This window comes from Drosophila erecta, unplaced genomic scaffold (genome assembly GCF_003286155.1).
Source record: "Drosophila erecta strain 14021-0224.00,06,07 unplaced genomic scaffold, DereRS2 tig00000000-arrow-pilon, whole genome shotgun sequence".
Taxonomy (NCBI): domain Eukaryota; kingdom Metazoa; phylum Arthropoda; class Insecta; order Diptera; family Drosophilidae; genus Drosophila; species Drosophila erecta.
In genome coordinates, this window is record NW_020825194.1 from 6,436,509 (window position 1) to 6,461,392 (window position 24,884).

At 46.8% G+C, this 24,884-nt stretch overlaps 3 protein-coding genes across 7 annotated transcripts; all 3 read right to left on the minus strand.

The window, feature by feature from the left end:
• Positions 1-129: 129 nt before the first annotated feature.
• On the minus strand, positions 130-12,622 carry LOC6554464. 3 transcript variants are annotated; one of them, XM_001981687.3, is made up of 5 exons: positions 12,379-12,622; positions 11,722-11,817; positions 9,569-10,185; positions 4,220-4,630; positions 130-4,152 (listed from the first exon to the last, which is right to left on the minus strand). In XM_001981687.3, the coding sequence occupies exons 2-5, from the start codon at positions 11,795-11,797 to the stop codon at positions 1,003-1,005; spliced, it is 4,254 nt and encodes a 1,417-aa protein (XP_001981723.2). In that variant the 5' UTR covers positions 11,798-11,817; positions 12,379-12,622; the 3' UTR covers positions 130-1,002. The 3 variants fall into 3 exon arrangements, with proteins under 3 accessions (XP_001981723.2, XP_026839791.1, XP_015008987.1); XM_026983990.1 differs by having other exon boundaries at positions 11,722-12,043; XM_015153501.2 differs by lacking the exon at positions 12,379-12,622 and having other exon boundaries at positions 11,722-12,125.
• Positions 12,623-15,713: 3,091 nt separating this feature from the next.
• On the minus strand, positions 15,714-20,702 carry LOC6554526 (protein bride of sevenless). 3 transcript variants are annotated; one of them, XM_001981689.3, is made up of 6 exons: positions 20,612-20,702; positions 19,015-19,187; positions 18,207-18,689; positions 17,698-18,147; positions 16,177-17,636; positions 15,714-16,121 (listed from the first exon to the last, which is right to left on the minus strand). In XM_001981689.3, exons 2-6 carry the CDS (start codon positions 19,064-19,066, stop codon positions 15,864-15,866), a joined length of 2,703 nt encoding a protein of 900 aa, XP_001981725.1. In that variant the 5' UTR covers positions 19,067-19,187; positions 20,612-20,702; the 3' UTR covers positions 15,714-15,863. The 3 variants fall into 3 exon arrangements, with proteins under 3 accessions (XP_001981725.1, XP_026831443.1, XP_026831442.1); XM_026975642.1 differs by lacking the exon at positions 20,612-20,702 and adding an exon at positions 19,540-20,575 and having other exon boundaries at positions 15,737-16,121; XM_026975641.1 differs by lacking the exon at positions 20,612-20,702 and having other exon boundaries at positions 15,737-16,121; positions 19,015-20,575.
• Positions 20,703-20,915: 213 nt separating this feature from the next.
• Positions 20,916-23,422, minus strand: LOC6554527 (bromodomain-containing protein DDB_G0280777). The gene is made up of 3 exons (XM_001981690.3): positions 22,271-23,422; positions 22,087-22,210; positions 20,916-22,031 (listed from the first exon to the last, which is right to left on the minus strand). Exons 1-3 carry the CDS (start codon positions 23,222-23,224, stop codon positions 21,262-21,264), a joined length of 1,848 nt encoding a protein of 615 aa, XP_001981726.1. The 5' UTR covers positions 23,225-23,422; the 3' UTR covers positions 20,916-21,261.
• Positions 23,423-24,884: the final 1,462 nt, after the last annotated feature.

Sequence of the window (24,884 nt, forward strand, 5' to 3'; positions counted from 1 at the left end):
CATAGGCTTATGTTACAATCGTCTTATTGGCCGTTTTTGGGAAGTGAGTTTGGTTAGTGAGTTACTTTATCTAATCAAGGTAAATAAAAGAGTGCTTTAAAAAGGTGAAAAATATAAATATTTTGAAAATTGTTTGTGAGCTTCTTAAACTGTTTTGTGTATATATTTTTGATTTTACTTTGCGTTCGATATATGTACGGGTCTCTCATAGATTTAAATGCAGTTATTGATATTTTTAGAGGGTTCTATAAACGTTGCAGTTTTAAGGAGTGTATACATGCATGTACGTATTTGCTATATTACTATGACTAGCTGCTTAACTGGTATCTTGATTTTCTCTTGTATAATTGGTATATGTTGTAATGGACGTTTGATGACTATTCGCTTCGAAATTATAGCAAAAAGTGCTTGAAACATAGCAAAAGATAGCGCAAGATACAAACAGATGATCGTTGTAAATAGAGTATGCTCGTATAACTAGTAAGATTTGTATTTAGCTTGCGTTGTTTCGTTATCGCATTCGATTCGATTGGTTTTCGTTCTTACAGCTACGTTCTCCTTTGAAATTGGATTTCAATGCAGTGCAATCCTGCGTTCGCGTCCTTGAGCAGGCCTGCTAACAATAAATTAGTGCTGGTTCGCAGGACGGGCCTTCCCCGCCCCGAATCGCCAGCCGACTAGAGTAATAGACTAAATTTAACAATTCCTTTGGGGGCATCAGATCAGAGACTACAGCTAGGAAATGGGCGTTCGTTTTAGAGCAGGGATTCAAACGGGTCAGCTACGCCTTAAAGAAATCATAAAAACTGCTTTGATTTTGAATACTCCAAGAAGATTTTCACACCTAATTCAAGTATTCTTGCAGACTGTCCGTGTAACTTAAAATAAAGTCAAAATATTCAAACGAATGACAAAAATTTAACTTATTTGAGTTTTTCTTGCTCTGGTATACATGCTTCCGGTCCCAGTAATAGAAATCAAACCCGTTTGAGAGTAGGGTGCTTAGATGGTCCACACCTGAACCTTTTCGGCCACCACACACCAGCTGGCCCGCTCGTAGTAGGAGCTAACGATGTGCAGGCTGGCCACATGGTGGTTGATCAGCGCGTCCAGCTCGCCCTCGCGGAACACATGGTAGTAGCGGTGGTGGGTGCTGGCTCCACCCTGGGAGGGGCTGTCCAGGGAGTTGGTGGAGCTGTTCGAGTGCTCCAGGGAATCGTTGGAGGGCCGCTGCTGGAGATTCGCCGCTTGGCTTGGCTCCTTTTGAGGTTGCTGCTGCTGGGTCGTCGGCGGTTGGACCTTTAGGGCAGCCATGTTGCGCCTGCGCTGGCCGTAGTCCGACATGCCTTCGCCCAACTGATCGCCACCTCGGGCTTCCAGAGCCTCGGCCTCCGCATCCTCATCCTGTTCCTCCTGCTCCTCCTCCTCTGGTATGACATCGTCCTCATCCTCGCGCACATCACTGTCCCCATCGTCCTGCAGCAGGTAGGCTGTCTCCGGATTCAGCTGATAGTGTCGATTCCTCTTGTAGTTGAACTTGGAGATCTTGCAGTGCTCATAGACGCCAAGTGAGTAGCTGGACTCGTTTTCCTCCTCCTCCTCTTCCTCGCCATCCTCCTCCTGGATGGTGAAGCTGCGGGTTTGGGAGGATAGTGATGAGGTGGACGAGCTCACCGGGGATTGTTGCAGACTTGGCTGCGTGGAGAGGTTAGCTAGCATCAGACGGCGTTCCCTGAGCTCATCCCGGAAAGCACTCAAATCACCATTAGAGCGCTTCTTACCGCCACCCAAAATCTCGGTCAGATCTCCCATTCCGATCCCATCCAGATACCGGCACTCAGTTCGATTGGTCTTGTCATCCAGTTCCCGCTGCAGTTGGGCAGTCAGTTGTTCCGCGAATTCCGCACAATCCTGCTTCTGAGCGGCCTCCCTCTTTTCGGGAAGAAGGGGTGCACTATCTGCATTCAGGATTATATCATCTTCGGCCTGGGACCGGGAGCTATTGATCTGGAGCTCTCCTTTATGGTACTGCTCCTGCTGCAGACTTATCAGCTGCGCCAAGCTGGGTTCTCCTTCGTCCTGGGAAGCCGAATTGGAGTTCGCGGAGTTCGCGGCTTCTCCTTCCTCACTTCCCGAGGGCACTTTGGCCGATCTGGGTGCACTTATAACACTGTCTATGGAATCGGGGGAGGAGGGTTCACTGGAATCGCTGTCCAGGTCATCGGTGGCCGGATTAAAGAGCTCCAGGGAGAGCAGTTTGGTGGCCAGTGATGTCGTGGATGCTGAGGTGGACACGCCAGATCCCGAAGCTCGCCTAACGATGGGAAAACTCTGACGTTGCAGCTGCAGAGATTGCTGTTTTCGGAATTTGGGAATGGGTGGCAGATCTCTGATGGCCTGGCGGGTGATCCTACGCACCGGTGGCGATGCCTTGAGTGGTTCCTTTGGCGGCTCCTTAAGTGGCTCCTTCTTCTCCTTGGGCGGCTCCTTTTGCAGATCTACATGCTGCTCCTTTTGCAGCTTGATGTGGGCCTCATCGAAGCTGAAACGAGCGGGTTTTGAGGGTGGAGTCAAGATGGCCATGGCGGCGGAAACGGCGGATGTGGACTGAGGCGGAGAAGTCACCGTGCCCTGGATGGCAGCCGGTGAATGAGCCGGAGTGGGAGGGCAGGGCATGATTAGCGGCGACGTTGGCACTGAGTGAGTGGGCGGCAATCGAGAGCCGGGATTTACCCCCTGATCCCGACCAGCGGCTCCTTGTGCCCTTTGCCCATTGCTGGAGGATGAGTTGCTCGAGCTGGAGTTAGAGTTCTGGTGCTGCTGCTGGTAGTTCAACTGCTGCTGGTGCTGCTCCGGCTTGGGTATGAATATGACCGAAGCGAAGCTGTCCTCGGACTCGATACTAGTGTCCGACTGCAGGCTGCTGTCCTTGGAGGAGTCCGAGCCGGACTCTCGGGAATGCCTCCTCGCCTTGTCACCCTGACCGCCATCCGCACAGGCGGGACACTCTTGCTGATACTGGCTACAGTGACAGAGATTGCCCATGGTGCACTCTACACTGCTGCAGTACGTCACAGGTCCCGACGTCGAGGATGCGGGCAGAATCAAGTGGGACAGATGGTGAACAGGATGGTGGTGGTGGTGATGGTGGTGCTGATGAGCCGTCACCACCACTCCCTGCTTATTGTTATTATTCAGCATGGGGTTTTTGTCCAGTTGAGCGGGCTGCTGGGCAGGATTCGGCTGCGCCTGCGGTCCACTCTTGATGTTTTGGATCAGCTTGCTTATGCCCGTTTTGGTCACCCTTTCCAGACTGCCCGTCGAGCTCTTGATTTTGGTGGTGAAGCCCTCACGGATTACCTGCAGTCTCTTGGAGAACAGAGCTGATCTGCAGAGGAAGGCTTCATTCAGCGAGGTTTGCTTTTGAATGCGCTTGCGCACCCTCTCCTTTTCCCTCAGCCGATTGCAGGCCATCAGATCCTCGTTGAGGGAACTCTGTTTGCGCAGGAAAGTGGGCGCACCAGTGGGTACACCGTTGACTCCTCCTTCAGCAGAATCACCTGACGGAGGCGTGGACGTCGACGAGGCATGCTGATGGAAATTCCCAGCATAGCAGCCACTCTTTGTGTACAGACTGCTGCTTACCACGCCATTGGAGCCATTCAGACTACTTACCACCTGAAAGGATTCGGGTGCGGGTGGCGTGGCGGCGTCATCATCGCACAAGGACTGCTTCTGCTTGATGAGCTTTGGCCTCCTGCTCAACGTGTTCCCAGCACTGGCCGTGGTGGTGGGTGAATGCCTTCCATTCAATTGGAGTTGCATCTGAAGTTGCTGGCTCTCCGGAGCGTTGAGTAACAGCGCCGCTGCACTGGCCTTTGATTCACCAGGAATCAGAGGACCACCTAGACTGGGAACACTGGAGCGCGAGCGGACAATCTGGCGGGGTGGCGGCTGCAGGATGCTACCCAGGCTGCGGGATTTGAGGCCAGCTGATAGTGGCGGATCGGGAAAGTCCTCAAAGTCCTCCAGGCGACGCAGCTCGATGGGCAGATCCTTGGCATCTTCGTAGTCCAAGCTGCTGTCGTTCTTGGTGTCCTTTGAGGACCACGAGTCCATAAACCACGCATGCCGGCGTCCACGGGCCAGTTTCTATGGTTTCAGAACATAATAATAATTGCCAAATGACCAATTAAAGGCGACTGTGCCCTTGGCTTACCTGAATGGCCCGGCGAACAAAGCTGTAGCAGGATTCCCCCGGCGATGACGAACTAAGGCTGGAGCTGTCCCCATCTCCGGCCGATCGACTGGAATTCGTAGAGTCCTCGGTGTAGGCATGGTAAGGCGGCTGGAAATTGTCGTCGTCCTCCTCATCCGAGTAGGAGTAGTTTCGATTCTTTGGTGGCTGCCAGGGTATCAGCACATCCTGCGACTCGAAGCGTCGATGTCGTTGTTCCAGCGCCCACACGGTGATCACAACCCGACCACCGATCCTCAGGATCCTAGCCAATTCCCTGAGTGCCTGGACACGTCGCTCCGTGGTGGCGAAGTGGTGCACCACCGCCAGCGACAACACCGCATCGAAACTGTCGTCCCGGAAAGGCAGTTCTAGATTGTCGCACAGTGCCACCTGGAAAATGGAACAAACAAGAGGTTTTCATTGTAGTTCAAGAGGTTTTCATAGAATTGCTAGTTAATTATTAATATTAGCATTATTGACATTGTTAATTTTCATAGTCGCCTTTCCATGCCAATTTCCTTGGCAATTTTAGTTTTACATTATTATACCCGTTACTCGTAGAGTAAAAGGGAACATTTTGAGATTATGAAATTTCTCTTTTGCACTTCCACTAGCTGACTACCGGGTATCTGATAGTCGGGGAACGACTATTCTCGCTTTAATAATTTGATTGATTCACGGACTTAATGATTTCCCCAGGTGGCAGCCCAACACCACGAAATTCCGGCCAACCAGCGATCTCCGGGGAAGCCATGCCAATTAAGCTGTGTCAAAGATAAGTCCTCGCAGGAGTCCCTTTGTGGGGTCAGGACTGCCGACATCGTGCTCTTGTCGCTGAAATCGAGTCCTGGCCAGAAACCTCCCACGGGTGCTGCCCGCAAAAGTATGCTATTGAAATAGTGTAAGCTGCAGTAAGTAAGAAGAGATGATGCAATTTCAAGCCACGAACAGGACCATCAATCGCCTCTGAGAAAAGTTGAGCATGCAGGATAGATTGCAAGAAGTGGAGAATTTCCATTTCAAAGGGATGCAGCCTGATTGAATAATCCACAAGCAGTATCCCTTTTGGTTGGCTACATCATTTGGCAATTAGTAACTTTTCCACGCTGGAAAAACAAAGTTATCTCTGTGTGGCTGGCTGATTGGCAGTTAGCTTCGACCATTTGTCATTCAAATATACGCTGGGGGAAAAGTGCTGTTCGAAAGTTGAATACTTTTATATAAACTGACCTAACACAATGTGGCCAAAAACCGGTGCTCGTGCAGGCATATTCAGGCCATTTATATTCATTTTCGTGTCATGGCCAGTACCGACGGTGTCAATTACCATCATTGGGATGAAGGGGAGTTAAGCCAACAAAGGTGTATTCCGTTCGTTCAATATAATATCGAATGACAAACTGCCGAGCGCGTCAATGGAGAAATTTAATATCGATTCAAGCTGTTCCAGGAAATGCAATTTGCAGCCAATATAAATTCACAATTTCCTTGGAAATTTCGTTGCTCTCAATCCTCGTTTGCGGAATCAATTTTACATTGCCCGAGCAAATACTGGATTAAATATTATGTTCATTTTTTCTATAAAAAGCCATCTTATTTGCTGCAATCTTGTATTTCCGCTTCCTGCTCAACTGTTATCGCAAACTTCTGTGTGTATTTGCACTTTCCATGGATGTGGGTGTGTTCTCCTGCAGAAATAAAAATCCTTGACCCGCCCAGCCTTACACTTTGCCTAGAGTTTTCCGCTTCAGGTGCTGCTGCCAGGTGGCTAGAAACTCAGACTGAGCCATTACGAGCTCGAAGTCATTCGCAAATATCAATTAACATAAGTGTTTTTCGGCCCCTGAGCTTTGGATGGGCATTGGCATTGAGCATAGAAATTGGGATCTCGGAATTGCATTTCAATAGCAAAAACAGTACATTTCGGTTTGTAAAATTTAAAAGAATCACGCTTGTTGTTCATTTATAATATTTCCATTGCAACAAAGTAAGATTTCAATAAACTTTTTCAAACGTATTAAATAGTAGAAAAATTAACAAGCTTTAAGTGCTCCATTTCCGTGGATACACAATATGAAGTGAATCATTGTATTTTCCTCGTGGAAACGCCCAGGCAAACAAACGGAATCTCATGCATTTTAGGTAAGCAATCCTTTGTTTCCCGGTTATGAGCATGAATGAATTATGAGCATCAGAATGCATTAAGTTCTGATGCAGCCCCATTCATCTGAGTCCCCACCTCCGCCCACAGCACACTTGTATATCCCCAGCACTTTAGTTTCTCCTTTCGATGAATGCGCACGCTGACAGTTTTCCTTTATTTGCAATGTTTTTCTCTAGAGCGCCATACAAATCGTATTTATAGCAGTGGCCATTTTTCACACACGGTGGTTGGGCTTTTGTGTGTGAATGCGATGTGTGTTGTGTCACGCGGGTCGGGCACATGACGCCTTTGGAATTTATGTTGACGGGGCTTTCAGGCGGGGGAGAGTGTCAGGTGAGGGTGAAACACGTTACGCATACGCCACGTTGCACGCTAATGAGGCCAAAGCGCAGCGCAAAAGACGAAAAGACAGGCGGCGTCACTCTGAGCCGAAAATGGAATATATATAGTATGCATATATACAGCACATATAGTCGTCCTTTATGCAGTATCTCTTTGCGGCTTATTTAAATGGCGCTTTAGCCCGAGAACGGAGCCTCGGGGCAGCTGAAAATTGCAGGTTTCACCTGGCCCAGAAAAAAACCAAGCGCTCTGCACCTGCCATTATTGAGTTTCACTTTTTATGTTTGCGGCATTGCTCTTCCTTTCACCCATTTGTATGCGCCATTTTTCGGGGCGGCTTCACGAGATTTACGAGGATGTCTAGAGCTGTGGAGTGCGATTTTGGGTGCTCCACTTGCTCCGCTTTTATTGCTTTACAAAATTATTGAAAATCAGGCCATGCACGAGCTGCAGAAATCAGAAAGTTGCAACTTTTGTGCGCGCGGACCAAGTTAAATTGGTTTTGCATAAAGTTTGCAATTCCGCAGCAAAACTTGCATTCGCTTGCATGTCACGTGCGAATTTTGTGCATTTGCTGTCGGCTGTATTTTAAACACATTAGGCAAATACACATTAAGCAAATAGAAATAAATTCCGATCGAATTCGTTTTGCTATGCAAATTAACGGGCAACAGTGATTAGAGACACATGTGGGCAATCAGCGACGGCAAGGACTAAATGTCAAGGACTCGCCGGCAAACAATAATAATTGAAGGCACCTAAACTCCACTCGGCTCATGGTAATGTGGCACGTTATTAAATAAATTAAGTAAACGGGGGCGAAATGCAGCAGCTGCTGCTCCTGCAACCTTGCTGTCAATTCCACGCGAAAGCAATTTAAATGCGAAGAATGCGTGTTGTCGATTACGGCGAAGTGGAAAGCAAATGAAAAGCCCGTTCTTCTTGGGAAATGGTACTCGGGCTCTGCTTTCCGCCTGCAAATGGCATCATAAATAAACGCCCGGCGTTAGTAATAGATTATGGCAAAAAGCATTGCATACCTCAGGCAGCTGGCTATATACCACTATAGCGTCGGTTTCACGCGGAGCAGGAAGGTGGAAGGTGGAAGGGTGGAGGGGGATCGCAATTTATTGTTGTTCCTTGTAAAAGGAAATGTTGGGCTGTGGGTAGCCAGGAGCAACTGCAGCAGCAGCGGGACAAAGGAAAATGGGGAAAACTATGCAGCAGAGTTGTGTCATTGTTGAGCGAATATTGTTCAGGGGGGAAAACTAAGTGCGCTGTACTTCATGTTCATTATGACATAGCCGAGCGTATCACTTAATTGTGCCCCGAAGTTCGAGGCGTGCTCCTCCACCCCATAAACTTTACAATTTCTGAGCTCACTAGAGGACATATTGTTCACGCAATTGTTCCGAGGAATAGTACATCTCGTTAATAAGAAAAATAATAAGGCATGGCTAACAAATTGGATCAACTTAATGGCAGCTTCTTTAAATTTAAGAACACGACTTTGAGACTAACCTATTTCAAACATGTATTTATACTAGTGAAAAGATATCCACATTTAATGAACTCCACAATAGAAGTCTCTAATTCTCCAAACGACTCTCACAAATTTACCCAAATTAATTGTTATTTCATCATGCGTATTAGCTCGGGTAAATAATTCACTCGTGCAGCATGCATTCACTCATTAAATATTAATGATAACCCCATTTAGGATCTAAATTGAAACGGAAGCCGCTGCAGCTGGAAGTGCATTAAGTCCAATTGGCGATTATGCATCCCTTTGGCTGCCAACCATGTGCAGTTTATGGGTTCCGCCTGGTTAACTGCTCCTCCAAATGACTCTTTTTACGGCACAGTTGTGGACCATTGCAATTATGAGGCACTAAAAACTCCCAATGCAGCAGGCGAACGGAACATGTGCAAATAATACCCAATGATAAGCATAATTTATGCGTTCTGCTAATGGCCAAGTTAAGTGGAGCAGCCAGCATTTGAATCTAGCGGCCCTCTCACTGCCCCTTTTCGACCTTTTGCCGGCTAGGGGGGAATTGGAAAATGGGTCAATTGTATGGCGAACAGAACGGAACTCCAAGGAAAACACGACCACACCAAACACACGCAATTAGCAGCAGGCTGCAATTAGATTGCACACAAACTTGATGAGTTCATGCGATGCTCATCTTGCGAATTCAGTTAATCAAGAACATACTTGCGAACTTTATGGCAAGCTTAATCCGATTTGGAGTCGTGCGACCTTGATGATACCAAAAATACCTCAACCTGCCCACAACAAAAATGTAATTAAGTTAAGGCAAAGTTTTCGAGAAAGTAGCTATTTCGATGGGAGCGCAATTCTGATTGCTTGCATTGCTGGTGAAATACAAGTACATAAAGGTAATTATACAGATTTTAAAGTAGTGGTAATGACATTAGTTCTGTTTTGTAAAAAGCTGTATATAAACGCAGGTTGCAGAACAGATTTAGTTTACTTTAATATGAAGCCCGAATTTGGAATTTTGTATTTGCTACTTGTGAGTCTTGCGACCACTGAACCTCAACCGCCTCTCAAGTGGTCATGGGGACCCATTCAAGATTGGCTAAAGCCTCCTCGAAGGGCATGCTATACCAATAAATGCATTAGGGATCAACTCGGATAAATATTGATAAAAAACAGTTACTTATCGCATCATCATCGGTTAACTAAGTCTTCCTAGGACCCCACGTTTCATTTCAATTAGTATGTGAAATGTGATTAGTCAAGCTGCTTAGCAACGGCTTAAATCGCGAACGGCCTTTTACCATAACGAACTCACCTCGCCGCCCTTTTCGTGAGCCACCTTGCTCAGGCGGTAGCATCGCTCCACGCCAATGGTGCAGATGGCCGGATTGCACTGGGTGAGGTATCTCCCACTGCCGCAGCCCACGTCGCAGACCACCGAGCCGGGATCCAGACCGCTGAGGAAGTGGGCCATCCGTGGGCGGACGGGACCCGTGGGCTCCTCACAGTGCTCGTACACATCGTGCACATAGGCACGCTCCAGAGCCGCCGATCTGCCACTGGCATCGCTACTCGAGTGCTTCTCCGCAACGGGCTGTGCTGGTGGCGCAGTCTTTGTTGCCTCGCTGACAGGTGAAATGGTTCCGCCTGCTCCGGAGGACCCTCCTGCTCCTCCTGCTCCTCCTGCTCCGCCCGTCGCAATTGTGGCTGGCGCGGTTGGGGATACAACCGTGGGGGCCAAATCACCCGCTTGTCCTATGCTGGATGCCGCATTTGTTGCAGTTGCCGTTGTCAATTGCTTGGTCATTGATGCTGCTGCTGCTGCTGCTGCTGCTGCTGCTGTGGCTGCTGCTCCTGTTGTGGCTGCTGCTCCTGTTGTGGCTTCTGGCGTTGTGTGGCACTTGTCATATATTGTCGAGGGGCAAACTTCATCTGCAAGGTATATAAAAATAGAAGGCGGATGTTACTGACTGGATTGCACACGATTTTGACGTCAAGAACTTGACGCTTAACAAACCCAATACTTGTTGGAAAAGTAGAAAAACTATTTTTAACAAATGGTAAGCATGTGTTTTTTGTTAATGAAAATAATAGTGTATATAGATACCTAAATGAAAGGAAAGTCAGTTAGCTGATTCCGTGAAAAACAATTTTAGGACGCTATATTCGATTTCTAGGAAATGCCCATTTCACCTACTTCGTTATGCAAACTGCAGAGTAATTTATAATCCGCCAAACAATTTGTATAATTAAGCCAATTGCCTGGTTGAATGCAGACCATAAAGTCAATTTCAGCCCGACTCCTTGTTGCATGCCGCTGGAAATTTTTGCGAAAAACAAGGCAGAACTCCGGTGCATGACATTAAGCCGTAAAAATCGTTAGAAAAACGTCAGCAAAACCCACACAGACACAAGCGAGTTGCATACCGGATGTGTGGCAACTGTTTTGGGTTAGCATTGTTGTTGACATTTTATAACCATACTTCCGGTGGCACTTCGAATGGAAATTTCAACGCCATCGGCGCAAGGAACTGGCCATTGTCAGACCCAATAAATTGCGTTAAAATGCCGTTGCACAAAGGGGAAATCGCACCGAGTGGGTCGCGCTCCTGATGGCCTTTACCAGGTGGGTGGGTGGTGGCAACTGGATGCGGACAGTGGGTGGCTCGAGGCCATTCACAGGGAGCCACAGCAGCCGGCAGTGGGCGTTAAACGACATTAGTGCAGTAAAATGGAATTATAATTGAAATCAGATTAAAAGCAGTTGTAGTGCCAACAATGACGCAGCATTCGGAGTGGGAAAGGAACTAGGACCTGGGACCACGCATCAACTCATGTCCTGGGGGCGTTAATGAGTTGGCGCCCATTCTGCGTATGTGTTAATAAGCACTGTAAATGAGTTATATATGTATTTTATGACATTTTGATTGAATTTATGGCTAGTGACGGGCAGCTAGAGAGCCAAAGCAGAGCACTCGTAGTTCGGGTAACAGAAAAGCTATGTTTTATGATCCTGTGAACATTTAATCAAGGGAGTGGGAAGTGAGCTCTTGGTAACAAAGCGCAGTAAATCCGAAAATTCTTCCTAATTCCCCAGCGATTTGATTTGTTTGAACGAGACAAATACAGCATCGCTGTACTTCAAGGGAAAATGTTAAGTAATAGTTTTTGTTACTAATACCTTAAACTTAAAAGCACACTTTTAAGAAACACCATCTCAAACCCTATTAACCCAAATTATACTTAAGTCATATACTCGTGCGCATCCTTAGCCTATCCCCAATCTAAAAAAACCTTTTCTGCTTATGCCTGCTTATGCCGCTTATCCCAGATAGCTTTCCTTTCATTTTTAGCCTCCGTTGAGCAAGATGAGCACTCATTAACATTGTTTTCGTGTGCCTGCCGTGGCCTAATCAATAAAGTGCTTTTCCATTACCCATACGCCGTGTGGTCCAGCCGGATGCTTACCTTTTGCGGGGCCGTTGCTGCGCTGATAACTCGCATTCAACAAAGCCGTCGAGGACGCCAGTTCCGCTGATAACATGCGACAACAAAGCCGATGGCCTGGTGATATAGATATAGATGATGGGGATATAACGACGGCAAAAGGAAAATCAATGTGCATGCATAATTTAAAGACTGTTGCGGCACTTTAGACCCTTCGACATCCACATCCACATCCACATCCACATTGGCTGTTGTTTGCCTGATGATGGGAATAAGGGAACTTTGGACTCACGACAACTTGGCGACGCGCGGGTATTTTTAGACTTTCGAAGCGGGGCACGTTCTGTACGATAATTTGCTCAATTTATTTTTGAAATCTATCATTATGGCAACTACACGGTGTAATTGTAATTGTGTTGTGCTTGTTTTTGTTTTTGTTGGCCACTATGGCTAAGGACACGCTCTCCTTCTCCTGGCGCTGCCACACAAAATAGGATACACAAAATGCGGGCTCCATGGACTCCTGTCAATGCCTCTGGCATATGACGTTTCCTTTGTGTGCGTGCGTGTGTGTATGAGTGAGGGTTTGTGTGCGTGTGTGTGTGTGTGAATTTCTGCTTCTTACTATCACTTTTCACTTGCACTTTCCCTTTACTTCGTTTCATTCGCGGGCCTTACCAATTAATTTTCCATTATCGCCTTCGATTTGGATTTATTCTCGTATTGTGTTTAATTTCTAGGACACTGGCACTTGGCGCTTCACTTATACATATATATACTTGTACAATATATATATAGCCGAGTTGCGACTTGTGTGAGTGTGTGTGTGAGTGCGCGTGTGTGAGAGGTCCTGTCTCAGCGATTATCCCGTTGCGTTAGCCGTCTGCTAGCCCTCGTGTCCGTTCTCTCGGAGTCAACGTCGCGTACTAACGTGAAAAGCCCCTTGGACTCCAATGCGTTTGTTCAAGGATGTTGCTCCTGCTGCTGTGGATCGCATTGGAAAAGCTTCGCCAACTTGACGAAAGCTTTGCGAAGTGGGGGCCACCCAGCTGACAGCTGTTCGCAGAGAGGGAAAGTGATGCGGAGAATTGAAGCGGGAGAATTCGCCAGTCTTTGAGTTATGACTGCTGTTCTTTAAAAGGACTTTCACTATGAAATGGAACACTAAGCTCGTTTGGATAGAGCAACTCTATGAAATCTTTATGTTATTAGTAAAATTGTTTTTTAACTTAATAGTAAATTTTACCACTTGGTAAAGATGAAGGTATATTTTAGTAAACCTTGACTCTTAATCTTAAAGTTTTCCTGCTTATCATAGGGATAATGAAAGCTGAGTTTAGAAACTATAATGTCACAGATATAATATATGCTTAAGGGATCTACAACTTAGCTATCCAACTATGAATTTTTGAATGAAATTGTGCAAACCCATAAAAATATAATTCATAATGTTAAAGCCCCATCGCGAGCTAAATGGCTATCCAAAAATAGCCAGGCCAGGACAATTAAAATGACAAAATAAAGAAAAGCTCGACCCGTCTTTGTTTGGTTAACGCGAGTCGGCTTGTCAAATTTCATGAATGAACCCCAAAGCGCAATTGAAGAAGTCACAAAGTGAAAAACGGGAAAAGCAACAACCGCAGAGGAAAAGCCAGTGCACAGAAATAGAAGCTTCGTCAAGTTGGCCAGTGAAATGTGTCGAAAATAGCAAAGAGCCAGCCGCAGAATAGGCGAAAAATAGCTCGACGAGCTGCCAAATGGCGCAAACTCAACCTGAATTCCGTCCCTCTTCCTCCCGTATAGCCCTCTCACTTGCACCCGATTGCTTTTGATGAATGAAAAGCTTTTTGTTTTGACTTCACCGCTATCTGTGAGTCGCGTGGAAAATTGCCAAGTACGACGGGGGGCGGCAAACGCCCGCCAATGTCGCTGTAGTTGTAAAGTAGCGCCATCCTCTGACGTCTCCGCATAGTAAAAGCTTGTGTGTGGGGTAAAGTGGGGGCTTCCTGGCTTCTTGGCTTCCTGGGAGTGGGTGGCGCTCGTATCTCGGGCGTCACATGTCTTTTTTTGGGCCGCATGACTAATATAGGCAAATGGCAGGCGACTCGCAGGACGTGGCGCACATTTGGCGACATGCCACAGTAGATACGCATTCTTAAACAATGTTCTCACATACTTGGAGAAATATTTTCAGCACTTCGAACTGCGAGAACACTTCAAACTTTGCAAGAAAATGTATATGAATTAATTACTGATCAGGCAAAGGATACATTAATACATTAAACATTACCTTTGTTTTAAAACTTGAAAAGACTTGGAACACATTTTTTCTCACAGTGCCGAACCTTAACTCGTAATGTCTGATTCTGATTTTCACCGGTAGATGGGTTGATGTCGTCACACCCATGGAAACGCTGCTGAATGATTCACCAGTTGGTGTGCAAGAAATTGATGTTACGCAGTGTGTTTCGACAAAGCAAAAACTTTTCTGTTGCCAGATTGAACTAAACTTAGAAGTTTACAAGTGGAAGCGACTTTTATGATTGTTTTTGGGGCTATCTTTAGCGTGGGCCAAGACGTCACAGCCGGTGACGCGTTGAGGCTTGACTTGATATTTGTATTGTATAGATAGAAACACAGCCCACTGCATAATGTATATGTACAGATACAGAAATAAATAGATATCCATGTGCCATTCGATGTTTTCTCGCCTTGGGCGCACGCCTGCCATCTAACGAATGTGGCATCATTAGTTCTGTCATAGTCATAAATCATACGCCCTGTGGACCGCGTGTAGCCGGCAGCACGCCAAGGAGCCAAGGAGGCAAGGAGGCAAGGACGAGCGAGGAATTGCGGCAGGACTGCATTGCTAATAATGTCACGTAGCACAGCTTTTGACAGTCAAGTGTCACACACACTCCAGCCGGAATTCAAGATTAGGCGCTGCTCAACATGGCCAATTATGGGAGGCGGTTGCAGGGATCTGCGGTGCGGCATGAGTTCCCCCGCCCTGACATATTTCTGCTCTAATCTCGCACAGAAGCACGGAATTTAATTGCAAACACTGTGCTGGAAATTATGCCAAAGCATACGCAAGGACGCAAGAACATGGCTGCCATACGAAAATAAACAGGAAAATGGCAAACGGGGGAAAACTCATTTCGCAGTGCTATCGCCGCCCGGCAATCAGAGCAACCGCCCACGAGCGAATCCTTGTCCTTATCCTTCGCAGGCCAAGACATTTCCTTTTTGTGTGTCGGCAAATGAAGTGCAAATTATGCCAACGGCCAGTGCGGGAAAAAGCGCGGAAAACAAAGCGCTTTTCGCGTTGCCCCGAAAAGTATGCCATCCACAGACCACAGATTGTGAGGATTTTTCGGGGGGGATTTCGGGCGAGATTACAGGGTAAAGCATAACTTTATTGAGGTTGGACTGGATCCTACGGGATCTACCTCACACCGGCCACCATCCTTAACCCTCTAATGTTTTGCGCGTGGCATTGTCAGCAAAATCGGCGCCATTTAAAATGGTCGCGTGTAGTCGGTAGTTTGCGGCAACCTCGCTTTTTTGCCGGCCTTTGTGGCGGCTTGATAGCATATCTTGTTGCGCATTTGTCCATGTGCCATGGTCAATGTTCTTGCCCCGGCCAGTGTCACCCTGACGTCAGCGTCCTCCTGTAGGCCCCCTGCCATACAACCACTGCCCCAAGGCCAAACAAATGGGCGTCCAATGTCGCGTGACGCACAAGGATATCGGGTCCTGTGATTGCCGTCGTTGTTTCGCCTTAGATGATTTCTCCTATGGCTCGTCTAGCTTTCGCTGTTTGCCCTGTCACGTGTTTGCCCAGCCAATTAGAGTTATAGTCCGATTAAGGAAGAGCAAGGAGGCGAAAGCCACTGAGCTTTCGCAGCTTTCACTTAGCAGGCGCACAAACCGTTCTAATAAAAATATTTGCTGCGATGGAAAAATTACAGGAGCGCTTCGGCTCAGATTGGAGGCCCAAAAAAGCGCTTGTGACTATACTACTTTGTATCGATTTATTATTTATTTTATCAACTTCTATAAGTTCTTGGTTCGTCAGTGATTCAAAATGTTGGACAGTTCTTAGCTGAATTCACGTACGGGGAGCGTTGACTAGAAGTGCCTCACTATGCCCTCATGAGCTAGAAACGGGTGATCTTGTTGTGATCGGGCGAGGGCGGCAGCGAGGACACCGAGGATCGGGAGGGACTCTGCTGGGGTCGAGGTGGAGGACGTTGCGGATTGATGTTGGCATTGGCCTGGCGGAGATTGGCGAAGAACTGCTGGCGACGTGGGCCTCCTCCTCGGAGGGGTAACGTGGGAATCTCACTGGGCGATTGGTGGTTCACCTCCTCCTGTGAACAGTGCCGCATGGCGGGATTCACGCACTCGTAAACACTCTGTAAAAATTAATTTTTAAGTTAAGATTTTTTTGTTAATTTACTAGGAACCCACCTGTTCCGAGGAGTACTGATTGTTCTGGGCGAAAGCCAGCGAAGTGAGTGAAGGCAGAGCTTGGGCAATATCCGACCGCTCGATACCCCTTACGATGAGGAAGGTGCGCGGTATCAGGATGCCCACCAGTACCGCCCAACCAGAGGCCTGCAATCCCAGTGGAATGGCCGCATCCCTCCACTCGTCCCCGAATAGAGACAGTGCTATCCAGGCCACCCAAATCACCATTATCAGAACCGATCCAATGACAATGAGTATGCCCTCCCGATAATTACGTTGGGATCTGTATATAGAGGGTATCAACGCGCCCACACAGCACAGCAGAGCAAAGTCGTAGGCCAATAGGCCCCACAACCAACGACCATAGTAAATATTCTCGCAGGACACAGTCTCCGAGGCGACGTGCATCACCACCAGAAGTTGCACGGACATGCCCACTTGTGCCACAACACTGAAGGCACAAATCACCGCCTGGATATAGCCATTCACATGGGATAGGAAGCCACCTTCGGAGCCAATAGAAGCCAACATCACGGCGCGGCAGAGGAGCAGGGAAAACACAAAACAGTAGACCAGGGTCATGATGAACACCCTCACTGCACACAGGGTATTCAGAGTTTGGGCATCCTCGAAGGTCACATGCGAATTGCGCTGCTCCCCCACGTATTCAATCGAAAAGGGCACAAAGGAGCAGAAGACGAGGATGAGCGAGAGCAGAAGGAGAATCGAGGTGGCCGGATTTCCCTCGAAGACGTCGCCCAACGAGATGCGCACCACAATGAACACCAGGATGGCCAGCGTGGCAATCAGGCCCAGGATAGCAGCCGTCAGCCCAGTTGCCACCCATGTGTCCATCTTGATGCGCCAGAACATCACGGATTCGCCATCGAACAGGAATGGATACCGCCTATTGTCACCAGCACTATACTGGCAGTTGAACACCTGACCGAACTTGGTCTTCAGCTCCAAGCTGGTGTGATTGTCTCGATTGTAGTGATAGTACGTGGTCACATTGGTCACAAAGTTCTGCGACGCAATCTCGCGCAGTTCGGTACGCGATTCACCCGTGATCTTGTCCAGGGTCAGCACTTTCTTCTGGTACATCTGAAAGTTCATGGCGGTACCCAGCTTGCGCATCAGCAGCAGCGACAGGATCTCAGCCGTATCATGGGCTTGTCGGTACTCCGATGTCCGCCAGTCCTCGATGAAGTTCAGAAAGTTGAAGCAACTCTCCAGCACATACAAGTCGTGCTCCTCACCTCGCTTGCAGTGCTTGGACAGGGAACCGCGCAGCCAGTTCATCAGGTCGATTATGGAGCCGGCGAAGCTGAGCACTCGCGATGGCAGCACACTCTTCCCGATCAGGATCTCGTCCAGAGCGGTGGGCGTGGCGTCCAATTCAACGGAAGTGCTCAGGTCAATTTCGTTTTCCATGAGCACAAAAGCTCTGTTTGGTAAGTCTAAAAAGAAAAGAAGAAATGAATGAAGAAGTTGGGAACATTATAAAAAGTAAATATCAACCTGCCAGGAATTCATCGTCTGTTCTATCGGTGGGCACGGAAAATAGAGTGCCGTTTTCCTTGAAGTGACTAGCTAGCTTATTGCCAAACATGATGTAAACATTCTCGTCACTCTTGAAGTGCATGAGGCACATGTGCTCCTGGCGAGCGGCTTCCATGAATTCATTGTACATCTCCAGCGTTTCGGTTGCTATTTCCACGGATGCGATTTTTTCGCCCCAAGGCATTTGATGCAGCAAGTGCGCAACTTTGGGCAAGAGGTGCGCCCGCGTTCCCGGTATTGGCCAGATATTGTACTCCAAGTCCTTGATAACAGGCTCCAGTTGTTTATACAGCTCCCAGTCCACGAATATGCCCATCGAGTACGTCGTGCACTGTTGCAGAAACTGAACCTCTTGGAGGAGCAAGTTCTCGGCCAGGCTGGCATTGTCGATGCTGATGGCGCGAATTCCTGCAATCCAATATGAGAGATTTGTTTTTAATGCATATAAACGGCGCTTCTTTACAAACCAATTTCAAAGTCTGCCATAATAAGATTCGCCTGGTTCACACGATTGATAACGAACAACGCGGAGTCGGGATCCTTGGTCAGGACACTGAGCACCACATCTCCTTCGAGTATCTTGACAAACTCCTCCTGCTTCCGTATAACCGTTCCCTCATCCGCACTGTTGACCGTCAACTGCAGACCATTGAGACATATTTCCGGCACCAAGCTGGCAGTTGTTCCACTGCTGGGTCCCTCGCTTGTGGATGAGATGAGCGGGGCCAGCTGACCATCGGCGGAGCTGGGACTGGAGCTGGAGACTTCATCATCGGTGGTTGCAGCCACCGTGGTTGGGGCCTTTGTGGTAATACTGATGGACTTGGCCTGCTGACTTGTGGGCTGCGGTTTGGTTATTCGAAGGGGAGCGGACTTCTTGGTGGGTGATGTCAGCTCCACTCCATGGCACTCCAAGATGCAGAACACAGTGACTAGGATGCATACGAGAGCTGCAGAGAAGTACCATGAATTAAATCTTATTCGCATAAGTTATAACAAGTTGATTCCTTCCTTTAAGTTAAAGTGCCTTTGTTCTGGTTGGCTTGGTGGCTTGTTAAAAGCGGAGTGGATTGTCTGGGTAATTGATTGAATTATTCAATAAGGGGATTCAGTCGAATCATATTTGCAGGGGAATTTTCTACACCAACTCAAACTTGAATGGCATTTCGAGAAGAATACAGGTCTTGAAATATTCCCGGAATAAGAAATCCCCTCAAGTTGCCATTCATTCCATTGCAATTCACTTCTGCCTTACGACATTTACTGAGCACTCACCAACTGGTAATGGCTTTCTCCGTCCAGATTGCAAAGCGTCCATGACCTTCATCTTTAAAGTTTTAAAGTTTTTTAATTAAATACAAAAAATGTCCGTTGATAACTAAGCAATGCAGCAGTCTTTCCTTCAACATTTACTGATAATTGATATCATTTTATTTTATTTTTGGTTGCTAGAAGGGAGAAAGAAACTGGTAAGTTGGATATTAGCTGCAGTGGGCAGTATTGTATTTTTTTTTCATTTTTAGCTGTTGCCATTTTTGCCGGCCACTTCAAGCATTTTGCCGACTGCGTGGAGAGTGCTGCACTTTAATCGCATTAAAAATTGTCACACTAACACAGACTTTGGCTTGGCACAGTTTCCACTTTTCCATGTCCGTTTCTTCGTGATTTTCCCCACTATCAGTGCAAAGTAATGCGGTGGAAAATATTTCTGTTTCGCATATTCTCTCACTTCGGGAAAATCAATAGAGTTTTTTGTGGAAGTAGAATTCTGGAATTTATGGCACTGCACACACTCATTACACAGATTCACGCACTGGGCCCTCTGACAGTCGGAGCCACAATAGTTTTTGGTAACAGCCGTTGGCAAAAAAAGAAGAACAAGGGAACACAAATTGAACGCCTCAGTGATTTTAGGGTCAATTAAACGTTTCTCGTTTTATATTTGTCCAGTGATGTACGCAGCACTCAAATCATACATACATACTCGTATGTTATATTTATTGTTGGCCCACGAACAACCAATTTGATTTGGTAAGCCCCTGTGTTAACGGGTGCAGTATTGCAGTGGCCCGCACAATGCAATTATGTTCTATTCGATTTTTGTTTGCCTCTATTTCAGTTTGTTTTATTTTAGTTTTTCCGTTTTCGAACCCACCCCCTGGAAAACCGAAGGCGGAACACTGATGTGGCAATGTTTTGCACCTGTTTTGGCCGTTTTGTTTTGACTAACTTGGCTTAGGCCCGGCACTCGCTGGTTGTTATGGTTATTGGCTCAAATAGTCACTCACAAAATTGAGTGCTTTCCTCGTCGAGTGTACAATTTCCCATAATTATAAAAATAAATATGTACACCACGAAGCCAGTTCAAATATTGGTCATTGCAATTAGCCAACTTGCTGGGCAAAAGGGTTTCGGGTTTCAGGGTGGAAAAGGGTGGAAAAGGGTGGCCTGTCAAAGGTGCCGATCAGTAATTGCAATTTTGGCCAGTCTTACAGTTCAGCACTTGATAGCTTGCACAATATTTGCTATCCCATTTGGTTTATCAATGTTGCATTTAGTTTTATGGCTATCCAATGCAAATGTTCAGTGGAATATCCTTGAAAATAGAAACGAGACTCGGGCCTTGGGCTTTGACATTCGTAGGGCGCTTTTCCGGGTTTCGGGGCTTTGCATAACACTTTTAATTCACGTCAAACGCAACGTCAGTTGAAAAATAACCATTTTCACTTGGCCGCGTTGCATAAGTTTAATTCAGAGCTCTTTTTCTCTAGGGGCTTAGCTGTAATTGGCCGAAAAGTAATTTCAGTTTCACTTTTGGTCTTCGATTTTTGGTATGTTATTTAAATATTTATTTTACTTCGAATAGACGCACCAATATGTCACCGGACCACAACGGACCACATCCACGTTTAAACTGTTTTGGCCAACTGAACTAGCGGAAGAACTGGCAGAACCGCGACACTCGTAAGCCCATAAAAATGCAGCTGCAGGTTAGGCCTAGTGGCTAGTGGCTAGTGGTTAGTGGGGGTGGTCTTAGGCCTTATTTTCCACTCGACTCAGTTTTACCCGGTTGCCTGGGGGTGATGCCTTGTTTTGGCCAGCTCAGTTGGTTCTTGCTTTGCAGTCAATATAATATGCAGTTATTAGTGACACCAATGGGCATTACTAAGCGGGTATTGGGATTGCCAAGGGCCAAGTAGGCCAGTTTTATGCTCAATGTAAGCTGTGCAAATAATACAATAAGAATGAAGGTTTTGAATTTTGAACATGGTTTAGTTGTGATCCTAAAGATAAATTCAATTAATACATGTACGGCAGGTACGATAAGTTATAGCTAATTTGTCGAAACATATGATGCAATTTTTTTTTGTTTTACGTTATCGGAAAAATTTAGGTCATTCCAAAAGTAATATTTAAATAAGTATTAAGACGATTGCTAGGAAAGGGTTCCTTTCTTCAGTTCAACTGCTCCTTCATCTGTCCAATCTGCTGAGCATTATATATATATCTAGTCCAGTGGCATTACTGACCATCTCCGGCGCCTGTGTTGGCTGCCCTTCGATTTAATTTGCGGTTTGGTCGGGCTGTGGTTGCTCCACTTGGATACTTGGGGCCACAGTCATCGTCCTCGCTGCAGGTCGAGATGTCCGAGGAGAACTGGAAGTCATCCACTTCGGTGAAGGTCTCATCCGTACTATCGATGGGTGTTCCCATCTCTGTGTCGTCATCCTTCTTTTTTTTCTGACAGCCTGTGATGGTCCTGGAGCTCTTGGCTGCTTGCTCACAAAGTCCACCGATTGAATTACTCTTCGGCACTAAAATGTCCTCAAGATTGGGCAGTTCAGCTGCCATCTGACCATTCATATCCTTAAGTTGGACCTGATTGCAGTAGCGCTGAATATGAACCAGGACTTCTCGCATGTCCACTTCAGAGGATTTCACAACTAAACTTTGGTCCGATGAGGATCTTCGTGCAGCTGGTTGCTGGGACTTGGAGATGCTACGATAGGCACTGGAGTTCTTCACGGACTCGTTTATGTCCTTTTTTGTGCTAACAGGCATTTTGCTTGGATTCTTAAACACTTTTTCAGCTTGTTGTTTCGATGGTTTCCGTGTTAAATTCTTGCTGGCCGAGGCTGTTGCTTCTAAATTCGCCTTCGAAAGGCTCAACATCTCAGGAGTTGGCTTTCCGTTCATCAGCGTTTGATGCTGGTAAAACATTTTATCGTACTCGGACTTCATGCACAAGTACCGAAAGTGTCGGGAGTTCTCCTCACCATAGTAAACCACCTCTGCAGATGCAAAAAAAATTGTTAAAAATTATTAGGTGAAGCGTAAACAACTCACTACTAGTGACTTGCTCCTGCAGTCTGTCCAGGTTCTCGTTTGTCTGCTTCAACTCGCCCGAGAATCTTTCGATCTTGTGACTCAGATCGCGAAAGTTCTTTACCAGAGCGTCGGATATGGTGTTCTAATGAGATCGTTTGATTTATTATTTAATATTAAGCTAAAGAATGAGTGCAAAACTCACTCCTACTGCCGTCTGTACGGTCTGGCGGATTAGTTCGAAGAACTCCTCGGGATCGTCCTCCTTCTCTTCATCGTCATCGGCGGTACTCACGTGCACCTTGGTCGTGGAAACCGGCTGTCTTCCACGTGACTGCTTCTGATGCGGATGCGGATGGGTATGCTGGAGGCGCTGCTGTTGCTGCAGCTGCTGTTGCTGCAGCTGCTGTTGCTGCAGCTGCTGCTGCTTGAGGTGGTTGTGAGTGGACATCTGCTGCTGCTGGTGGAGCTGATGCTGCGGCGGATGCTGCAACACTCCGGATTGCATCTGCATTTGCATTTGATGGGCATGGGAGTGCTGATTATGCCGGCGCATATTTCCCATGTTTCCCTGCTGCGGCACCATTAGTTCCTTATCAGAGAAGTCGGCGTCGTCATCCATGGGATAGTCGTTCCTCTGGGTATTGCCCTTGCCACGGTGCTGCATTCGGTAGGTCTCCTTCGGCTTGGACACGCCATAGCCATTATTGTTCACCGTGCTGTCGGCCGGGCCAAAATGCGGCACCTTGCTCATCGGCGGCTGACGGCCACTGGCCTTGTTGGCCATTTGGTTTCGCCTCGAGGACATGGCGTTATACGGAGATGGCTGGACATGGCCGGGAACCATCTGCGATATTAATGGCTGCGCCATCGAACCGGGGGAATTTCGCAGATTGGCCGCCGTCAACGGCAGATTGGTGGTGATGTAGTAATCATTTTCGGTGACAAAACTGCGCTGAGTGCGAGCATCGGCTTGTCGGGAACTAATGGTTCCTCCACCGCCAGTTGGACCGCCTGGGCCCGATCTCTCAGTTCTCCCTGTTTTCTTGGACATACCTGCATGGGATATCGCCACCGACTTGACTGGATGCAAGGCATCCATTTTGGATCCGTAGACCTCCTCGATTCCTTTGCGACGAATTGGGCGCACCATCTTCATCCAAAGGCTGTTTACTTCACCAAAACAAACTTTCGTTGGCCTCGAGTTGTGCCAATAAACGCACTTGCACAATAATATATAAAGTGTATTTGAAATATTTTACATTTATGTATGTTCTTTGGGTGACTTAGATAAAATGAATGAGAGGTATAGAAGGGTGCTGGAAGTTATTACACTAGCTCACTAGATTGATATATTGAAAAAATATGAGGAAACATGCTGCATGTTGTCTGCTGTTTACAAGTTATTTCAATTTGTACTTCTTTTCTTTTATGACTCGACCACAGCTGTGTAAATCTTTTAAATAAAGTGAAACGTTGTGTTCTTGATCAATTTACATCGTATTCCGCATTTATCAACATAATCGAAATGCTCGGCATTATGGTTATTTTTCAAAATGGGTCCAACACATTTGATTAACTTCCATATACAAACAGCATGGATTTTATATACATATTTACCACTGAATGATAGATCTCTGCATCAAAATAGCATTCATATTGATTACTCACACCAGCGCTTCGTTTGCTACCAAATTTATTTTCACACCTCAAACACTTCTTCATTATTCAAACCACGGGTGGTGAGGGAGTTTTCCCGTAAATTTGTTTACCTTTTGCCGCTCAACTAACCGCAAATGGCAATGACACAGAGCAAAGGTTCAATGTTTGCCCGCTTTGCCGGAAATATTTCCTCGGTTCGATGCCAAATCAAATGCTAATGAGCTGCATCTGATTGTGAGTGTGGAAGTGGTTGTGGGTGTGGGTGTGGATGCCACTTGCTGTTCGCTTGGAAGTGGTTCATCGCTCAAGAAATTATTACAAATATTTATCCGATTATTTACCTTTGAACCTCATCGAGCTGCCGTGTATCCAAGGCGATTCGAATGATTCGAATGCGTTGCAGGAATCCATAAGTAGGCAACTAGCTTTAAGGCCATGTCTGGACTGCTGAAAATAGACCGCTTAGCCTCAGGTTACAGACACTTAAGACATAAAGGGAATGCAAAGCGAATGGGCGCTGAGAAAGGCGCTCAATAAAGTGCTGAAGGACCCTTAAAAAATTGGGTCATCTGTCCGTGGGGACGGTGCCTTGAAACGGAAAACCCATGATGCCCATGATGCCCATGATGCCCATGCCAACTTCTTGCCCCACATCCTCATTATGCAAATTGCGCATACGACGCGTGGGCTGCGGGCCACTGCAGGAGGCCTTCTCCCCTTTCTGCCAGCAAATCATTTTGTTGACAATCTGTTGCATGCGAATGTTATTAGGAACGAGATGATATCTGTGGGAATAATTTTCATTTATTGCACACCCCTCTCATTTCCTAACCTTTAAACGACCCTAGAACAGCTCTTTAATTCGTTTTGTGTGTATCCCAGTCATAAATATAAATGCACCATGAACGGCCGACGACAGTTGACTATAATTTAAGATACTGGCCTGCAGTTGAGCCTTGAATTTCCGTCCGCTGCATGTGTGTGCGCATAAATATTGCAACATTCGAGGAAGCAACAAAGGTCAGACAGGCTTTATTTGTTGCAAATGCGCAGAGAAGCTGCCATTAAGCCTTTGAGTCCCATCTGAATGACGTTCATGGTGACATTGTCATGGTGATAGAAAAAATAATCACCATTATTAGTTGTTCCGGCAAAAC

Coding starts and splice junctions, on each gene's coding strand:
- LOC6554526 (XM_001981689.3), bottom strand. CDS start 19,066: ATGAAGGTCATGGACGCTTTGCAATCTGGACGGAGAAAGCCATTACCA. Junction 17,637..17,697: donor AGACGATGAATTCCTGGCAG/GTTGATATTTAC, acceptor TTTTCTTTTTAG/ACTTACCAAACAGAGCTTTT. Junction 16,122..16,176: donor ATCAGTACTCCTCGGAACAG/GTGGGTTCCTAG, acceptor TAATTTTTACAG/AGTGTTTACGAGTGCGTGAA.
- LOC6554527 (XM_001981690.3), bottom strand. CDS start 23,224: ATGAAGATGGTGCGCCCAATTCGTCGCAAAGGAATCGAGGAGGTCTAC. Junction 22,211..22,270: donor CCGTACAGACGGCAGTAGGA/GTGAGTTTTGCA, acceptor CGATCTCATTAG/AACACCATATCCGACGCTCT. Junction 22,032..22,086: donor GCAGGAGCAAGTCACTAGTA/GTGAGTTGTTTA, acceptor TTGCATCTGCAG/AGGTGGTTTACTATGGTGAG.
- LOC6554464 (XM_026983990.1), bottom strand. CDS start 11,878: ATGCACATTGATTTTCCTTTTGCCGTCGTTATATCCCCATCATCTATA. Junction 4,631..9,568: donor CTCACGAAAAGGGCGGCGAG/GTGAGTTCGTTA, acceptor TCCATTTTCCAG/GTGGCACTGTGCGACAATCT. Junction 4,153..4,219: donor TTGTTCGCCGGGCCATTCAG/GTAAGCCAAGGG, acceptor CTGAAACCATAG/AAACTGGCCCGTGGACGCCG.